Source organism: Otolemur garnettii, unplaced genomic scaffold (assembly GCF_000181295.1).
Source record: "Otolemur garnettii isolate 467f Iridium unplaced genomic scaffold, OtoGar3 scaffold00001, whole genome shotgun sequence".
Lineage (NCBI taxonomy): Eukaryota > Metazoa > Chordata > Mammalia > Primates > Galagidae > Otolemur > Otolemur garnettii.
The window spans coordinates 71,056,277-71,077,109 of NW_003852396.1; the positions used below are offsets into that span (position 1 = coordinate 71,056,277).

Here is a 20,833-nt window from a genome sequence, read left to right on the forward strand (position 1 = left end):
GTGGCTGGCGCCTTAGCCGCTTGAGCCACAGGCGCGGAGCCTCATCATTGTTGTTTGGCGGGTCCGGGCTGGATTTGAACCTGCCACCTTAGGTGTATGTGGCTGGCACCTTAGCCGCTTGAGCCACAGGCGCTGAGCCTCTTTTCATATTTTTAAATATTTTATTTTTTAGAGACGGGGTCTTGCTTTGTCATCCAGATTGGTCTTGGTCTCGAACTCCTGGCCTCAAGCAATCCTCCCACTTTGGCTCCAAATTGCTGGAATTATAGGCATGAGCTATGATGCCTGGCCAGGAACCTGTTTCTGACCAACTCTGCTAAATAAAGTCCCCTAAAGAATACTCCCCACTTCTGGAATTATACTTGAAGCAGCAAACAGGAGCTGCTAGGGGAATATGTAACTTGTCATTTTCTCTACTCTAAAACACAACTGATAGAAACCTGCACATCTACAAATTTATAAGGGATGATTTCCTTATCCCATTCCTTTTCTGAGAACCCATTCCGAGTAGATCAAATTCAGACTCTGCCAACTCATGAGGTTCCGGATGTTATTTTTAATATGATTCTCGGGGACATGGAAGGTCTGGGACCTCAGAGGGAAGCTGCCACATGTGGCATATAAAGCATCCTGAAGCATTTATTGTTGTTCCAGGGTTAGTCAAGAAGGTGCAACTTGATAAGAAGACAACATATGATAACGCTTTTCCCGATTTAAGCTCTTGGAAGGAGAGCGAGCTTTTCCCAAGTTACTTACGTCTGTGGAGGTGGGGCTGGGCAGGGACACAGGCTGAACAGGTGCAGGGAAAGTGAATGTGGTCTCTGTCTTTTCATTTTCAGGGGAGTCGGGATGACTGGATGGGGGGGATGTTGGGGTAAGGGCTCCAAACCCCAGCACTGCATTGTATTTTGGAGGACGACCTATATACCAAGAGAAGGGAACAAAAGGGAAAAAGGGGGAGGGAAAGAGAGGGGAAAATGATCTTACATACCTTTGGCCAGTGTTCCTCATTGGCTAGCATGGAAAAGGAAGTGAGGTAGCAGACAGAAGGTTAATACAACAGTCCCAAAGAAAGAAAGAGAAGCAAAGATTTAAATGTCATTAGAAACAACTATGTGAATCTCAAGAGAAGGGAGGATAAGAGAGCTTTGGAGAATGACCGAAGGTCCTAGCTTAATTATGGTGAAGTTCCTAGACTATTACAATTTAAGATTTCTAGTGCAAAAAACAAGTTGTCAAAGGTCAGTGGGAGCCATGGCCAGAAATAAAAATTTCTTTTATTTTTTCCTATCTTTTACATATTGTCTCTATAAAGTTTCTCTGCAATCACCATTCTTAAGGAAAAACTGAAGACTTTTAGTTCCCACAAATTGATTTATTTAGGATTTCTGCTTTTCCTTTTCCTTCCTGTCTACATTTTGGTCATGATTTCACTGCTTATGAGGGTGTGGAAAGGCAAAGTGAGGAGGCAAAATTCAAGTTAGTTGTTCTCACTCCTTGCTGTTAGAGCTTTTGAGAAAAACTTCTGGTAGCAGCTGAAACCTGAGAGTTAAATGGTGCTCTGGGCCAAGTACTAAGTTTACGTATTTCTGTCTCTGTATACCTTTTTCAGTTAACTGAACACTGTCTCCCCTCTTTACATCTGGTGAACTCTGTGCCTAAAAACTGGGGCTGTTCCAAAGTCCCAGGGAAGGCCCTGTCATCAGCACTACTGAGAGCCTGACTCGTGCAAAATCATTCTGAATCAAATCTCACAGCAACACGAGCTGTACAGGCTCAGAAAGTCTAGGTCAACACTTTTGCCTTACTGCGTATCTCAGTTAGGGTCCTTACCTCTATTCTACACCTAACACAGCAGAGGGGGAAAAAAGAGACAGAAAGGTATAAACTGTCTATCGGCACTGGGAAATGGTATGTAGGATCATGACTTTGCCAAGTTCTAATTTATATTAGGGTTATGCCCAAGAGTCATGATTCTGTCCGACATTACACAAATATTACCTCTCTGTGTTAAAGTTTGCAATGTCTATAGTGCAAAGACAGATCTTACTGGTTTGTCTCTTCTTTTTTTTTTTTTGAGACAGAGCCTCAAGCTGTCCCCCTGGGTAGAGTGCCATGGCATTATAGCTCACAGCAACCTCCAACTCCTGGGCTCAAGCGAGTCTCCTGCCTCTGCCTCCCAAGTAGCTGGGACCACAGGCACCCGCCACAACGCCCGGCTATGTTTTGGTTGCAGCCATCATTGTTGTTTGGCGGGTCCGGGCTGGGGATTCGAACCCGCCACCTTAGGTGTACGTGGCTGGCGCCTTAGCTGGTTGAGCTATAGGCGCTGAGCCTGGTTTGTCTCTTCTAGGAAATTCAGTGCCTCTAGAGGGGGAACCAGAAGATGAATGCTCTTTGTCCGCCCATGGAATGCACATCCTAGGCGTTGTGAGGCAGGCTGCCCTTGGTAAGAGATGGCAAGGTCTTTCTGGCTCATTTAACCCCTGTCCTCTTAGCAGATACTGCCTATTATCAGGCCAATTAGTTGTAGCCTCTGGTTGGGGGGCTCTTTTCTGAGAACTGTATCAGAGGTGCCTAAAAAATTGCTGAACACAAACCAAAACAACCAAAAATAACCTATGGCACTAGTTACTGTGGCTCAGGAATCAATATAAAGCAATGACTTAGAGTTTCCTATCTAAATGTTTTCAGCAACCTGAATGAGAGGGCTGAAGAAACACTAGAATGAGTTACTCAGGGTGGGTATGGTATCTCTTTCTGTGGGTAGGGAGAGGTAATGGTATGATTGTAGTCCTGCCTAAGGCAGACAAAGGGTCGGGATGACCTCCTAAGCTTCCAATAGCTCTGAGATTGTGTGCATATGCAAAAATTAGTATGCTACTCCACTCACGCTGCAACCTTTCTAGCCTGGAACTGTAATTCAGGGACACATTACCATGTGCAGAAAAGGACCTTGGGATATATTACTGACATCAAAGAACAATTTCAGTACCTTGCTTATGAGCTCAAACCCTGAGCTAGTAAGACCTATTTAGACCTGCACAGCAAGAGATGCTGCTGCCGGACTTTCTTATTTTTGTTTATTTTTTTGCCCTAAGTGTAAGGCAGCATGCCCATGGGAAGGTCTGAAATATGGGAATGGAATGCTGTAGGAATTTGTGCTTTGGGAAACCTGTTTTGACAATGACCTTTGTCTGACATAGTTGGGAGACACCTGCTTCTCAAAGATTCTAAGTTCTTAGTGTAGCTACCTCTGTTCTTCCTGGAAAGCCTGTAGCTCCCAGAAACTTAAGAGTCACACTCTGGCCTTACTGGCAGCAGGACAACCAAGACACTATTAGGAACACCTTGGCAACAACAGTGCTCTGTTCTGCTTAACGATGCTCAAATGTTTCCTTTTACATGGTGTTCTGTTCACTGTGCTATTCATGGATGGCTGGCAGGCTCAGGGCAGAAATGCTGCACTGAACCATTCCCCTGAGCCAGCTCTGCCAGAATCCTAGGGAAGCTACCTTTAGATTCAGCATACAGAACCTAACAAGAAAGTTCACTCTCTTTTCTCTCCCATTCTCAGAGAACAAAACTATGTTCAAGGGATAGAGGAGTTAGGTCCTAGGAAAATGGGAGGAGGGAGGGAGAAGAAACACACACAGAAAGCAAAAGTAATAGCAGCAAGGGAGAGGTACCCAAAGGTCCTCACCTCTCTTCCGGGTCCCGGGGTGCATTGTGCTGTTCAGGTATGTGACTGCACTCTTCTTACGCTTTAAGGATTAAAGAAGGAAAGGTGACTGACTGAATGGCATGGTTACTACTGATACTGCCACAAGCTACAGACCAGGCACAGCGTGCCTGTCGACATGTCAACTAGCTACTGCTAATCACCCTAAGGTCTCAGTGCCAAAGGGTCTTATTACACGTACGTGGCTCTCAGAGAAGTCTGCCTCTGCTGCAGATTAGAGTTATGTTAGAGTCAGGATAAATTAAAATTTTAAGGTAGGTTTGTATCTGTTCAAACATACTGGGAAAAAAACCCCTAAAGGGTAAGCAGTGAATAATAGAAAGGAAATAATTTAATAATAAGCCAGAGGAAAACGCATTGCTTCACAGAGCTGGCCAAGTACAATCAGGGTGCTGCCCATAAGCAGGCTTTCAGACAGGAGGTGCTGAACAAGTCATAAATAAAACTGGAACAGTGAGGAAGGGCCACGCGCTGGCCAGGAATACCTCTGGCTCAAAGACTGCTCCACTATAGACTGGATTTGCTGTTGTTCTTCTTTTTCGCTCTTGCCTCTTGCTTTGGATTTCTTGAGGAAAAAAAAAAATGTTTTGATTAGAAGAGAGGTAGGGAGAATCCAAAAAGCTTAACTTTATTACTTTATCTGTTGGTTTTCTCATAACAAATCAGAAACAGGGGGCAACTCTCTTTTTACTGCAGCCTAAACAGAGGCAAACACACTCTTAGAAGCAAATATGTAGAACCATCTACTCTCACTTCTCAGAAAGTGAGACCCTGCTGTTCCACAGTGTGACTCTCTGTGATTGAGAGCTTAACAGTAGATAGCATTTGTAAACAAGCTGTCCTGATTTATTTTTACACTGCTGTATATATAGGTCTGGATGAGCTTTATCCATAGACTTAGACTGAGTAACTGAACTTCATCATTCCTGAATTAAATAACAAGGACAAGTATAGCTTTGTAATTGTTTTTGAGATTATAATAACCTGGAATGACAGGAAAATACAGACAAGGACTTGTCAGAGGAGTACATGCTACTCTGTGCTGTCTAAAAGAAAAAAGCTCCCCTAAAGTGAACAGAAGTCATCTTAATTCAGGCAACTGGGAAGATTTTCCCCAGTCAGTAGTGTGGATAATGATAGGAAGGGGAGAGCCTGAACATCAGACAGATAGAAGGCAACTTTTCCTCTAAAGGAAATAAAGTCCACACTCGTTGAATCATATTCTATTTGTGTTCCAATTTTCTATTCCAGGAATTCAATCAAACACCGTTTTCAAGAACAAAGCTGTGGGCCAGAAAAAAGGCAATGCCAAGAATATCTTCTCTTACCTTCTAAATGGTCATGTGTTACCAACCCTAGAGACACCATGAAGGCAAGTTTCTGTGCCAGAGAAACAAAAGAAGAATATACTTCAGTCTGGGTTCCCACAAAGCGAACAGAGGTTCCTAGTCAGACACAAGGGAAATTCAGCCCAGCGGGCTGGTTACTTGGGGGAGGATTCAGGTGAACTAGGGGCAGGCATCCTCTACTCTGAGTAGCTATGGAGACACTCTAGTGGCTTTCTGGTCTAACAGACCCAAAAGAGAAGCACTGGGGACTACATTTCCTACTTTCTTAATAACAGAAATCAGAATCTTGAGTGACTTTTTTTTTTTTTTCCAGAAAAATCCTCTCAAAGGAAAAATTTGATACTTGAAAAATGTGCAGAGGGTTTTAAAGAGCCTCCCATATAACAAGCTCCAAATTTCAAGTGCTTCACTTGTCAGGATTTCTCATATTTTTACTGCTACTGACTGGTCAATGCTAAATGAACTAAATGATTTTTAGGAATGACAGCAGGTGGTTATGTTTAATACTATGATTTTTCAATCAAACATGGACCTAAAAATTAAGGAGCAATTTCTCTCTGAAGACCACTCTGAGGGCTCCATAAGAATCTAAGTTGACTAGAATACTGCACCTCAAAGCTGAAATGTTAAGATATATCAAGTTGGAGAGAATGTTGGATTGATTTCTATTATTCTCTTTGGTTGCAGGTAGCCTGAAAAACATGTTTTCTCCGCTGTACCACTGCATGTGGTTCCGCTGTACCACTGCATGTGGTTTCTGAATATGCCAAATAATACATCAGTTTCTTTCTCTGATGAATAAAGATCATCAACTGTTAAAAGACATATACTCCCATAGAGTTACTTATACCACAAGTTTGGTCTTTAAAAATCCTGATGTGCTGGGAATGGTGGCTCACACCTATAATCCTGGCACTAAGAGGCCAAGGGAGGTGGACTGCCTGAGCTCACGAGTTTGAGACCAGCCCGAGCAAGAGTGAGACCCCATCTCTAAAAATAGTGGGGCATTGTAGTGGGCACCTGTAGTCCCAGCTACTTGGGAGGCTGAGGCAAGAGAATTGCTTAAGCCCAAGAGTTTGAGGTTGCTGTTAAGTTGTAATGCCATGGTACTCTACCAAGGGCAAGAAAGTGAGACTCTCATAGATGAATAAACGGATAAATAAATAAAAAGTAAAAATTCTGATCTCTAACCCTTGACATTAAATATGGTATTTTGGTGTGAAGTGATTAGGTTCGGCCTATTTAAGATACATTCCTTAAGCAAGCCACTGGAGAACACAGAAATTATCTTTTTTTTTTTTGAGACAGAGCCTCAAGCTCTGTAGAGTGCTTGAGTAGAGTGAGTAGAGTGCCATGGCATCACAGCTCACAGCAACCTCCAACTCCTGGGCTCAAGCAAGTCTCCCGCCTTAGCCTCCCAAGCAGCTAGGACCACAGGCGCCCGCCACAACACTCAGCTACCTTTCTGGTTGCAGCCGTCATTGTTGTCTGGTGGCCCGGGCTGGATTCGAACCCACCACCTTAGGTGTATGTAGCTGGCACCTGAGCCACAGGCACCTGAGCCACAGAAATTATCTTTACTGGTATCTTTAGAGTCTTAAAGAATGTTTTTTATTTTATTTCTTATTTCAGAAATTTAGGTAGGAGGGTGGCGCCTGTGGCTCAGTAAGTAGGGCGCCGGCCCCATATACAGAGAGTGGAAGGTTTGAACCCGGTCCCAGTTGAACTACAACAACAACAATAACAACAATAGCCCGATGCCTATAGTCCCAGCTTCTAGGGAGGCAGAGGGAAGAGAATCACCTAAGCCCAAGAGCTGGAGGTTGCTGTGAGCTGTGGTGCCACAGCATTCTACTGAGGGCGAAAAAGTGAGACCGTCTCTAAAAAAAAAAATTTAGGTAGGGGCTTGGTGCCCATAGCACAGTGGTTACGGTGCCAGCCACATGCACTGAGGGTGGCAGGTCTGAACCTGGCCCAGGCCTGCTAAACAACAACTGCAAAAAACAGCTGGGCATTGTGGCGGTTGCTTGTGGTTTTGGCTACTTGGGAAGCTGAGGCAAAGGAATCACTTGAGCCCAGGAGTTTGAGGTTGCTGTGAGCTGTGACACCATGGCACTCTACTGAGGGTGACAGAGTGAGACTGTCTCAAAAAAAAAAAAAAAATTTAGGTAGGTACCTATCCCTATTGACTGGCAGAACAATCTGGTAAGAAAAAGCAATCTTTTCCACACTGTACATTGAAACAGCATGTATTTTGTGGTTGTTAACTGACTATATTACTAACTTTTACTAGTCCTTCAAAGTACAACCAAGATTACAAGGTTCTCCACCACCTTTTCTGTTAATTAAGCGGTGTGTGAACAGACATTCAGATGCACCATCTTTTAACCAAGGAACAGAACCTATTTTGGCCACTCAAAGGCAACTCACCTTTGCCAGGCTAGATCAAGCTCACAAAATAATTAAATGAGGAAATCTCCTCCTGGAATAGATTTTCTTTTCTTTTTTTTTCTTGAAACAGAGTCTCAGTATATTGTCCTCAATAGAGTGCTATGATGTTACAGCTCGCAGCAACCTCAAACTCTTGGGTCTAAGTGATTCTCTTGCCCCAGCCTCCCAAGTAGCTAGGACCACAGGCGCCCGCCACAATGCCTGGCTTTATTTTTTTTTGAGACAGAGCCTGAAGCTGTTGCCCTGGGTAGAGTGCTGTGGCATTACAGCTCATAGCAACCTCCACCTCCTGGGCTCAAGTGATTCTCCTGCCTCAGCCTCCCAAGTAGCTGGGACTATAGGTGCCTGCAATGCCTAGCTATTTTTTGGTTGTAGCCTTCATAGTTTTTGGTGGGCTGGGGCTGGATTTGAACCCGCCAGCTCAGGTGTCTATGACTGCTTAGCTGCTTGAGCCACAGGCACCAAACCACGCCCGGCTATTTTTTGGTTGCAGTTGTCATTGTTGTTTAGCAGGCCTGGGCTGGGCTCAGATCTGCCAACCTCAGTATATGTGGCTGGCGCCCTACTCACTGAGCTACGGGTGCCAAGCCTATGGAATAGATTTTCATGATGTAACTGTACATTGAAACAGCATGTATTTTGTGGTTGTTAACTGACTACATTACTAACTTTACCAGCCCTTCAAAATACAATCAAGATTAGAAGGTTCTCCACCAACTTTTCTGTTCATAAAACAGTGTGTGAACTTTGTCAAGAACTTTTGTCTCATCTCATGTATTTATCCCACATATGCTAAGAGCTAATTATTCTCTTTATGGCAGTGATCTCATGCCACTACATGTTAGTACTTGCTTCCCCATGCTGTGCGCCAGTGACGTTAAAATATCCCTCAGGCTTGGTGCCCATAGGACAGTGGTTATGGCGCCAGCCACGTACAGTGAGGGTAGCAGGTTCAAACTGGACCCAGGCCAGCTAAACAACAATGACACCCGCAACAAAAATTAGCCAGGCGTGGTGGCAGGCACCTATAGTCCCAGCTACTTGGGAGGCTGAGGCAAGAGAATTGCTTAAGCCCAAGAGTTTGAGGTTGTGAGCTGTGACGCCACAGTACTCTACCAAGTGCGACATAGCTGAGACTCTGTCTCAAAAAAAAAAAGAAAAAGATATCCCTCAGTTTCTTTTGCTACAAAAATTTAACTCATACTTTGCTGTTTTTCCTCCTTCAAGTATAATACTTGTCATCAATTTTGGGGATGATTTTATAATTTTCTCAGCAATGCATGTGACTAATATTTCTTGTTGGTTCAAGTTTGGACCCTTCTTTAAAGATAAAATTGAAAATTAATTCATTTCACATCCGAAAGAATTACATTTCGTAAGAAAAACCTGGATTAACTTGATAAATCACTGCTTTAAAAAAAAAAAAGACATGAAACTTTGAGGGCTTTGTGTCACTATTTGACATGGTTTCATTACAAAGAATGCACAGGGGCGGTGCCTGTGGCTCAAAAGGGTAGGGTGCTGATCCCATAGGCTGGAGGTGGCAGGTTCAAACCCAGCCTCGGCCAAAAACAGCAAAAAAATAATAATTGAATTAAATTAAAACAAATGCTTAAAAAAAAAAAAACCAGAATGCACAGAAGATAGAAGGAGATGGATTACTGATCTAATAAAATCTAACTATCAGATACGCATCATTGCATTACCTGTCCACATTTTTCTTTTATAGCTACATATACAAAAGTATTAAACTGAAAAAATTTCCTTGTATAAAGACATAAAGATTTGCGGATTCTCATATTAGGGTCTTATTTGCTACGTACGTTTATAATTCTATCTTAAGTTATAGTATAGATGTTGTTATTTTTATACCTACTATTATGATTCAATGAACTGATCTTAAACTACTGATTCATTTGGGATTGGGGATTCTAATGCAGTACAATGGTAGTAACAAAAACTGTATGTAAAAATTGTAATCAATAATGTAAATAGATATTAACTGAGTGAAGTAGGTATCTTATAAATGTTAGCCCAGATAGATAGAACATAATAATGATTACGAATGTAATGGGACAGCTGGGAAAATTATCATTAATATTACATTTCAAATTTGTAACAAGTATATCAACAATATCATTTTAAAACTTTCCCTTTGAAACAATCAAGATGCTTAGGTGCCAGTGCATGGAACCTCAAAGAACACACTCTAATAAATATTCTCTAGGCCAACCTGGCTAGGCACTAGCATTGTTGAATAATGAGAGAGCAAAAGAAAAGGAATGATCAAGTGACTCAGAGAGCAGATCCCTCTCCTGATATATGAGAATAAACCATACATCATAGACTGAGCCCCTCCTTTGGATAGATGGGCCTACCTGAGGGTTCTCTTCCCGTTTTGGTTTGGGTGCAGCAGGTGGGGTGATGGTACGGCTCTCTGTTTGTTTCTCCTCTGTTTCTGTGTGAGATTTAACTGTCTAGGAGAGAAAAATTAAATTAAAATTTAGAATTCTTTCTTCTTAATTAAAAGAATGAAAACCACCAGCAGTTTAACAATAGCCAACAAGAAAGAAAAGAACAAACTCAAATTTAGAACATATTAATAAAGGAGTTAATACTATGGATTTTATTGGGGGAGGGAGGGAGGTAAATTGTAAGACTCCAGCTGAAACTAAATTGCATAACTAGAGTAAATATTAATCTATAAATGTGTACAACAGCCTAAATTATACAAAAGGAAAAAAATCTATGATTTAACACTTATGTATAAAAATGAAATAGAGGCTTCAATCTCTGACTCCAATGTATTTTAGGATGTGGGGACAGTTTCCCAGAAGCAAGCCCACTGATGTTATTATATATAGGTCAAACTCGAGTCCACAGCAAGCTTAAGATCAGAATGATGTCAAAAATATCTTACATATTCTCTCTTCTGTTTCAGGACAATCTGAATCATAATCTAAGAGAGACTGAAGAATAACCCTTACTTGGAATACGTAAAACCTACATATATCATCCACTAGAGGAAAGGTAAAATTGCCACGAACCACAGTCTTACAAGAGGCTGACATCCTAATTACTCCCAGACTCTTCTTCCAGAAGCATCCACTCAAGCAGAACAAGCACCTGTTGCATTACCATCTTCAAACATAAATGGTAGCTAGCATATTGGTAAACCAGGCTTGCGTTACTATTCTTACCAGGACCTAAGGGCTAATTCATTTTATGAAGCCCTCTGTAAATACTGAAATGATTTTAGAACAGTGGATATAAAACTGTAAACACAAACCTAATTTACTTTTTAAAAATTTTTTTAAAAAGCTGATGTAGTGGTCTTCTTGCATGCCAATAATAATAAATGAGAATATATTTGTCTGATTACTGATGGGTAAGAGAAAATGAAAGTTGGCTAAAGTTCTACAAATAGACATCGAAACTTCTCAAAAATAACTACGCTATGAAATATTTCATTAGATCTGAAAAATTAACAGAAGCACAAAGATCTTTCACTTTTTTTCTGGCCATTTTTGTATTTTCCTTCTGCTTTTTATATTATCACATAAGGAAAGAAGCATAAACTGTCTATCAATACTGCGGCAACCACTACTCTGGGGCACAAATGCTGCCTCCCCCAAACCCCCGACTGGCATCCTGCCATATTTTCCCATTTATACTAAAAGTTGCTTGAGAGTGGGGACTGTTCCCTATACCACTTTTTCTTTTTCTTTTTTTTTTTTTGAGACAGAGTCTCATTATGTTGCCCTTGGTAGAGTGCCGTGGCATCACAGCTCACAGCAACCTCAAATTCTTGGGCCCAAGAGATTCTCCTGCCTCAGCCTCCCAAGTAGCTGGGACTACAGGTGCCTCCACAACTACACCACTTGTTTTGCACACACCCTGATACCTAGTACAGTGCCTCAGCCACAGCAGGTATATAGTAAAGAGCTGATGATCTTCTGAGTGAGGAATATGACCTGAGAGAGAATCACTCAAGTCTTTCTTTCTCTCACACATGTACAGTTTTTAACCAAAAAGGACACATTTCCTTCACAAAACAAACCACCAATGGGGACTTTGTTTATAGTGCTATTAAAAGGTCCTCGATGCCCAGAAAGCTTATTTTCATGGCTCTTTGAATGTGGAAGGACAGAAGTATGAAGGAGAGGGGAAAAGAGGTCAACTGCTGCTTCAGTCCCAGGCTGTGTGAAGCTCCTTGGAGTCTTGTATTATTTCTACTACTAAGGCCAGTGAAGGATTCAGTAGCAATGCCTCTGGGGAAGGGCACATCAATTCCTCTCCACTAAAGAATTACTCATGGTTCAAATTTCTCTCCCTCATGTAAGGAGAGTACAATTATCCCAGTATTAGATAAAGAATGCCAGAAAGTATCAGACAAATAAAAATAAAACAATCAAAATATTAGAGAGTGTCTTTCATGGACCTTTTGCTCTGGGGGAAGCAGGCTGCCATGTTTTCAGTAGCTCTATGGAGAGGCCCAGGTTGTGAGGAATTGAGCCTTCCACCCACAGACAGTGAGGAAGTGAGGGCTGCCAACAACTATGTGAATGAGCTTGGAAGTGAAGTATCTAGCTCAAGTTGAGCCTTGAGATGACAGTAGCCCTGGTCAACTAGTTTGACTGCAAACTTGTAAGAGATCTTGAACCAGAACCACCCATCTAAACTATAGACCAAGGCAGTGGGATGATGAGAGAGAAAAAAAAAAACCATCAACCATGAGTTCTATACCCTGAAAAACTCTTCTTCAAAAATGGAAACATTAAGAGGATATGCAGTATTCACTGCTAGTATTCCTGCCCTAAAGGGAATTCTCCAGGCTGAAAGGAAAAGTTCCTAGACAGGAACTTGAAGCCATATAAAGAAATAGGAACTCCAGTAAAACTAACTATATAGGTCAGTATTAATATAAAAGCCACTACTATTGTGTTTTTTGTTTTTAACTTCTCTTTTTTGTTTCCTATATGGCTTAAAGGACAAATACACAAAATAATTATAAATCTATATTAGTGGGGACACAATGTATAAAGATATAATTTGTGACAGTAATAACATAATGGGGGACAGAAGTGCACAGGTTTGTATATATTATTGAATATAAGCTATGATTAATTCAAACCAGATTGTTAAAAATCTATGAATGTTAACTGTTATCCCCATGGTGACATCTAAGAAGAAAATAATTATATACAGATAAGTAAATGAAGAAAGCATGACAATGGTACAATAGAAAAAAAATTAAACACAAACGGTAATATTGAGGTTCGGCACCTATAGCTCAAGCGGCTTGGGCTCCAGCCACATACACAGGAGGTGATGGGTTCAAATCCAGCCTGGGCCTGCCATACAACAATGACAGCCATAACCAAAAAATAGCTGGGTGTTGTGGAGGGCGCCTGTAATCCCGGCTACTTGGGAGACTGAAGCAAGAGGATAGCTTAAGCCCAAGAGTTTGAGGTTGCTGTGAGCTGTGACACCACAGCACTCTACCCAGGGCGACAGCTTGAGATACTGTCTCAAAAAAAAAAAGAAAAAAAGGGCTCGGCGCCTATAGCTCAACCGGCTAAGGCGCCAGCCATGTACACCTAAGGTGGCAGGTTCGAATCCCCAGCCCAGACCCACCAAACAACATTGACGGCTGCAACCAAAAAATAGCTGGGCGTTGTGGTGGGCACCTGTGGTTCCAGCTACTTGGGAGGCAGAGGCAGGAGACTCGCTTGAGCCCAGGAGTTGGAGGTTGCTGTTAGCTGTAATGCCATGGCACTCTACCCAGGGGGACAGCTTGAGGCTCTGTCTCAAAAAAAAAAAAAGAAAAAAGAAAAAAGAGAGAAAGAAAAAGAAAAGGTAACAGTGAAGGGAAAGAGCAAAAAAGATATAAAGATGTATAACATGTGGAAAACAAATATCCAAATGGCATAAATCCTTCCTTATTAGTAGTCACTTTAAATGTAACTGTGTTAAACTCACCAATTAAAAGACAGAGAGTGTCAGAATGGACAAAATATGATCCAACTATATGCGGTCCATAACAGATTCATTTTAGACCAAAAGTCACAATAGATTGAAAGTGAGAGGATGAAAAAGGACAAACAAATAGTGACTAATGAGTGCAGGAAGGCCACACTATATTCAGACAAAAGTGACTTAAAGCCAATATTTGTTGTAAGAGACAAAGAAGGTCATTACATATTGACAAAAGGGTTAATTCAAAAAAGAAGCTATAATACTTATAAACACATATGCACCAAACAACAGAGCCTCGAAATATCTGAAGCAAATATTGATAAACACTTCTATTACAATAGTTGAAGATTTTAATGCCCCATTTTCAACAATGGACAAACTTTTTTTTTTTTTTGAGACAGAGCCTCAAGCTGTTGCTCTGGGTAGAGTGCCATGGCATCACAGCTCATAGCAACCTCCAACTCCTGGGCTCCAGGGATTCTCCTGCCTCTGCCTCCCAAGTAGCTGGGACTACAGGTGCCCACCCCAAAGCCTGGCTGTTTTTTTGTTTTTTTTTTTTTGGTTGCAGCCATCGTTGTTGTGTGGTAGGCCCGGGCTGGATTTGATCCTGCCAGCTCAGGCGTATGTGGCTGGCGCCTTAGCTGCTTGAGCCACAGGCATCTAGCCAATGGACAAACCTTGTAGACAGAAGATAAACATAGCTACAGGGGACTTGAACAACATAATAAACTAACTAGACCTATCAGACATATAAAGAACACTCTATTCAACAACAGCAGCATACACTTTCTTTAAATCAAGTATACATGAAATACTCTCTCAGCTATAGACCATATGTTAGGGCACAAAACAAAACTTAATAAATTTTAAGACTGAAATCATAAAAGTATCTTTTCTGACCACAATGCAAAGAAGTTATAAATCAATAACAGAAAGAAAATTGGAAAATTCACACATATGTAGAAATTATATAAATAACACATTCTTTACTAAACGATGGGTCAAAGAAGAAATCACTAGAGAAATTAGAAAACACTTTGAGGGAAATGAAAATAACAACACATCAAAACTTCTATAATGCCAGGAAAGCTGTGCTCAGAGAGAAATTTATAGCTGTTAACAGTCTAAATTAAAAAACAAGCAAGCTCTCAAAGCAATAACCTAACTTTGTACCTTAAGAAAAAGAAAAAGATCTAACTCTAAAGTTAGCAGAAGGAAAAAAAGTAAAGAAAAGGGTGGAGATAAATTACATAGAAACAACAGAATCAACAAAACCAAAAGTTGATTCTTTTAAAATATCAACAAAATTGACAAACCTTTGGTTTAGACTGAATAAGGAAAAGAGAGAGAGGATACAAATAACAAAAATTAACAACGTAAGCAGGACAGTACTACCAATCTTATAGAAATAAAAAGGATTATAAGAAAATACACTGATCAACTTGGGCAGCATAGTTGTTATTTGTATACTAACAAACTAGATAACACAGATGATACAAATTCCTAGAAACATACACATTATCAATGTAGGCTCAAGAAGAAACAGAAAATCTCAACAGATTCACAATTGAAGAGATTGAAGCATTAATAAAAATCCTCTCCAAAAAGAGAAGGTATAGGAACAGATGGCTTTATTAGTGAATTCAATAAAATACTGAAAAGATTAGCATCAATCCTTCTTAAACTCTTCTAAAATACAGGATCTTAACTCATTCTATGAGGCCACCATTACTCTGATACCAAAAGAACAGAATATTACAGAACTACTGTAGATGCAAAAATCCTCAAAAAAATACCAGCAAACAAAATCCAACAGCATACTAAATGAATGATACACCACAACATAGCTGGATTTACCCTAGAAATGAAAGAATGCTTCAATGTATATCAATGTAATATACCACATTGGACCAAGGGGAGGAAAAACCCCACATCATCCATCTCAACTGGTGCAGAAAAAGCTTTTGTCAAAATCCAACTCCCTACCCTCCCACACACACAAGGCAAGGAGATGGATATATTAATTAGCTTAAGTATAATAATTAACTCACCATGTTTTTATTTGTTTTTTTTAGAGACAGAGTCTTGCTCTGTCACCCAGGTTGGTGTGCTGTGTCGTGATCATAGCTCATTACAGCCACAAACTCCTGGGTTCAAGTGATCTTCTTGCCTCAGCCTTCCAAGTAGCTAGGACTGCAGGAATGCATCACCATACCTGATTCACTTTTCTTTCCCTAAAGACAGGGACTTGCTATGCTGTCCAGGTAGGTTTCAAATGCCTAGCCTCAAGCAATCTTCCTGCTTTAGAAATCACAAAAGGGCTGGGATTTCAGGTATGAGCCACTCCACAAAGCCAATTTACTGTGCATGTCAAACCACTATGTTGTATACCTTGTATATAAACAGTTCTTACTTTTACAAAGTCCAACATTCATTCATAATAGAAGTACTCAGAAAACTTAGAATAGAAGGGAACTGCCTCACCTTTATAAAGAACATACATGAAAAACCACAACTAACATACTCAATGGTAGAACATTGTAAGTTTTACCCTTGAGAACAGCAACAAGACAAGATGTTCCCTTTCACCTCTGCTATTCAACACTTAAGTGGAAGTTCTAGCCAAAGCAATTGGGCAAGAAAAAGAAACAAAAGGCACCCAGAGTGGAAAAGGAACACACAAAACTATCTCTGTATGTAGACAACATGTAAACCAACATACGGAAAACCTCAAAGAATGTGCAAAAGAACTACCAGAGCTAATAACCAAATTTAACAAAGTTGTAGGGTCAAGATCAAGACAAAAATCACCTGTGCATCAAAGGATAGTATCAAGAAAGCAAAAAGACAACCTATGTAATAGTTGCAAATCACTGCATGTATGCAAATCATACATCTGAGAAGGGAACAGTATCCAGATTATATAAACTCAAAAACTGGCAAAGGACTTGAATAGTCGTTTCTCCACAGATACACAAATGGATAATGAGCCCCTGCAAAGATATTCAACATCATTAGAGAAATGCAAATCAAAACCACAATGCCATACTACTGTACACCCATTAGGACGGCTATAAGCAAAACAAGTAAGGAAAAAGAACTGTTGGCAAGGATGGGAAGAAAATGGGATGCTCACACAATGCAGTTGGGAATGAAAAATAATTTAGCCACTGAGGAAAACAGTTTAGCAGTTCTTCAAATAGCTGAACAGAATCACCATACGACCCAGCAATTCCACTCCTAAAAGACATGAAAACAGAAACTCATAGGAAATGCTTGTGCATGAATGTTCATAACAGCACTATTCACAAAAATTGGAAACAAGCTCAGTCTACATTTTCCTATGTCTATTGGCAGATGAATGAGTAAACAAACGTGGTAAATACATACAATGGAATATTACTAGGCCATTAAAAAGGAAGCACTGATATAGGCTGCAGGATGGATGAATCTCAAAAACATTATGCTAAGTGAAAGAAGCCATAAAGGGTCACATATATGAATCTACTAATTAATATAGGAAAAATCCAGAACAGCTATGTCTACAGGACAAAGCAATATGTGACTGCCAGGGACACAGTGAACATAAAGCAACTGCTTAATGGATACTGGGTTTCATTTGGGGGTAATGAAAATGTTTTAAAAGGAACCAGATAGAGCTGGTAGTTAGCACATGTACTAAATGCCACTGAACCGTTCACTTTAAACTCATTAACTTTATGTGATGTAAATTTCACCTCAATTAAAAAAAACAAGTTAGAAAACAAAGAGCTAATAAACTTTGTTTAAAAGTTTGGTCTTTATCAGAGATTAAAAACCATTACCCAGACTTGAAATTGCCCTACATGTTACTTTTTGCCTACATGATGCTTAAACAGTTACCAGTATTTTAACAACTAGGCAACTTTTCAAAACATCTGGATTTTGGGCTTTTCTTGAAAAAGTCTACACATGATAAAAAGTGTTTATTTCCAAGAAGCAGCTGCTTCCTTGAAGATGGTACATATTACTTTGCAGTTTACCATAGTCTCTTCCGCTTTCTGTTGTCAAGTATTATCATGCTTTTCTTATTATTTTAAACGGAGTTAAGAATACGCATAGGATCTCTCTTATATGCACATTCCCATTGAAAGTAGAAAAACAAAAAGTTGACCTGTTCACTCCTAGCCTGCTTTACTCATTTACATTTGATCTTTTGAACCCATGACTATTTGAATTTTGCAACTCCTGTTCTTTTTGCTATTATGAAGGACAGAACACAAAAACTCTGAAAAAATCTAGGGCTAAGTTAATCAATTGTACCCCGAATTTCTAATTCCGCTTCTGGGAAAACCAAAGTCAGGCACATGCAAGTAACAAATGTCCAAATAATTTAACTTAAGTTAATCAACTTGGATTGAAGGCAAAGCAAAATCCACTGTTTGGTTACTTGGAGCTATTTTCTCTACTACAGAAAACAGTATTAACATGGGGGAGGGGAGGTCACGAGCTCAGGTTTACTAAGCAAGGAAAACTGGAAGTTGAGGATAATACATTGGCTTGTAAGTATTCTTTCTTTCTTTCTTTTTTTTTTTTTTAGAGACTATTGTGCAGGTTCCTGTGAAAACATCTCTGGGGTCTGAGTGGCAATCTGGCAATTTTTCTCCACAGAACCCTTGGCTTTATTTTCAGCAGCTCAGCCTTGAAGACACACACAGAGGTCTTTGTTACACAGTGTGGGGTGGGATAGTGAAGAAATGAACATCAATCCTGAGAAATAACTTCATCAGGCATAATCTAATAAACATTAAACACTAGCCCATTTCATAATTAACAGGTGTTAGCCCCATTTCAGAGCCCTGGAAAGGACAAGGACACAAAAGGAGGGGATGTAAGGCTATAACATAAGTTTGTCTGGCTTTACCTACTTTTCTGTCTTAAAATATGTCTTTAGCCTCAAAGCTCTTTAAAACCCTATCATTCATTTTCTCAGAGCCACAATGTAATGTGGCTCTAATAAGGGATAAGATCTCTTATCTAGGCTCGGCGCCTATAGCTCAACTGGCTAAGGCGCCAGCCACGTACACCTAAGGTGGCAGGTTCGAATCCCCAGCCCGGACCCGCCAAACAACAATGACGGCTGCAACCAAAAAATAGCCAGGCGTTGTGGCGGGCGCCTGTGGTCCCAGCTACTTGGGAGGCGGAGGCAAGAGACTCGCTTGAGCCCAGGAGTTGGAGGTTGCTGTGAGCTGTAATGCCATGGCACTCTACCCAGGGGGACAGCTTGAGGCTCTGACTCAAAAAAAAAAAAAAAAAAAAAAGATCTCTTATCTAGGGTGGATAAGGCAGTTGGGTATGCCTGCCTGGGGAAGGAGAAGTTAGACCACTGTTGTTGTAACTGCCACTGCCTTTTCTCTTTCCTATACCAACATGGGAGGCCACTGGAACTATAAAATTTGCCTTATTTCCTTCCCGGGAGGTAGATCTTCAGAAACTGAGCTCTATGAGGGTATAGGCAGGCTTTGGTTTACCCACCCAGGCATACAGACACCACATGCAGCACAGTAGTTGGCACTTTATCAACATATTTTTATTAAATGAACAATGTTATCACCTAAAAGAAACAGCAGAAAGGCACCCATCTAGCCTGCATATAGACAATGTTTAACACAAGTTTGATAACTCTGAACAGGTAATCCACAGCTACATATGTTACATCACTTCACTCTCAGCCCATATCTTTTTTTTTTTTGAGACAGAGCCTCAAGCTGTCCACCTGGGTAGAGTGCCATGGCATCACAGCTCACAGCAACCTCCAACTCCTGAGCTCAAACGAGTCTCCTGCTTCCGCCTCCCAAGTAGCTGGGACCACAGGCGCCCGCCACAATGCCTGGCTATTTTTTTTTTCTTGGTTGCAGCCATCATTGTTGTTTGGTGGGCCCAGGCTGGATTCGAACCCGCCACCTTAGGTGTACATGGCTGGCACCTTAGCCACTTGAGCAATAGGCGCCGAGCCTCAGCCCATATCTCCTAATGGTTATAAATATGATATTGAAAATGAAACATAAAACAGAAAATATAGAAAGATCTGAAGGGAATTCTGACAATGAAATCTACTTTTTTTTCTTTTTTTTTTAAGAGATAGTCTCACTTTGTCACCCTTGGTAGAGCGCCATGACGTCACAGCTCATAGCAACCTCCAGCTCCTGGGCTTAGGCAATTCTTTTGTCTTAGCCTCCCAAGTAGCTGGGACTATAGCACTGCCCAGCTATTTTTTGTCCCAGGTTCAACCCACCACCCTCGGGATATGGGGCTGTGCCCTACTCACTGAGCCACAGGTGCCACCCTGACAATGAAATCTAAAGAGAATCCCTGCTGATTGTGCTTAGTAACCTATAAGACTTGTGCCAGGAGTCCTGCCAAACTAAAATAGCAACAACTGAATTTCCTCATTTGACTAAAAAGAAAGACCACGGAACTTACTGCATCATATCTCACAGCAACAGCAACCTTAAACTTCTGGGTTCAAGTGATCCTCCTGCCTCAGCCTCTAGAGTAGCTAAGACTATAGGCCATCACCACAATGCTCAGCTAGTTTTTCTATTTTTAGTAGAGACAGGGTCCCGTTCTTGCTTGTGTTGGTCTTGACCTCCTGAGCTCAGGCAATCCACCCACCTCAGTCTCCCAGAGTGCTAGGATTACAGGTGTGAGTTAACATGCCTGGCCATAGACATCTTTTTGTAATATAAAAAGCTCTTTCAATATAAAGGTCAAGAAAAGATGCTCATTACAAAATAATACATAGTTTGATTTTGTTTTTTGCTTTAAAATATTTTAGCATATGCATAGAAAATGCCTGTAAGAACATAATCTAAACTGTTAATAGTCATTAACTCTTGGGGATTAACTTATGATGAAATTATGGGGAAGTTTGCTCTCTCTTTAGATTATGAGGAGAGTACTTTCTATAATCCGTATTTTTTTAACATTTGGATTTGTTTTAAAAATTAACATGTATTACCTTTTAAAGAGAAAAAAATGTAAAATAAAATGAAACTGAAATAATTTTTGTCTGCTAAAAATACCTTTATCAGGCTCGGTGCCTATAGCTCAACCGGCTAAGGCGCCAGCCACGTACACCTAAGGTGGCAGGTTTGAATCCCCAGCCCGGACCCGCCAAAACGACGACGGTTGCAACCAAAAAATAGCCGGGCGTTGTGGCGGGTGCCTGCAGTCCTAGCTACTTGGGAGGCAGAGGCAGGAGACTCGCTTGAGCCCAGGAGTTGGAGGTTGCTGTGAGCTGTAATGCCATGGCACTCTACCCAGGGGGACA

General features: G+C 40.8%; 1 protein-coding gene across 1 annotated transcript in view; it reads right to left on the bottom strand.

Annotated features, from left to right (window-relative positions):
- PHF21A (PHD finger protein 21A) overlaps positions 1–20,833 on the bottom strand; it is a 207,114-nt gene that overhangs the window by 12,950 nt on the left and 173,331 nt on the right. The window contains exons 11-15 of the mRNA XM_023509461.1: positions 9,921–10,019; positions 5,071–5,122; positions 4,228–4,307; positions 3,704–3,764; positions 757–920 (exon numbers count right to left, since the gene is read on the bottom strand). Coding sequence (XP_023365229.1) covers positions 757–920; positions 3,704–3,764; positions 4,228–4,307; positions 5,071–5,122; positions 9,921–10,019 — 456 coding nt within the window. The remainder of the gene's footprint in view (positions 1–756; positions 921–3,703; positions 3,765–4,227; positions 4,308–5,070; positions 5,123–9,920; positions 10,020–20,833) is intronic.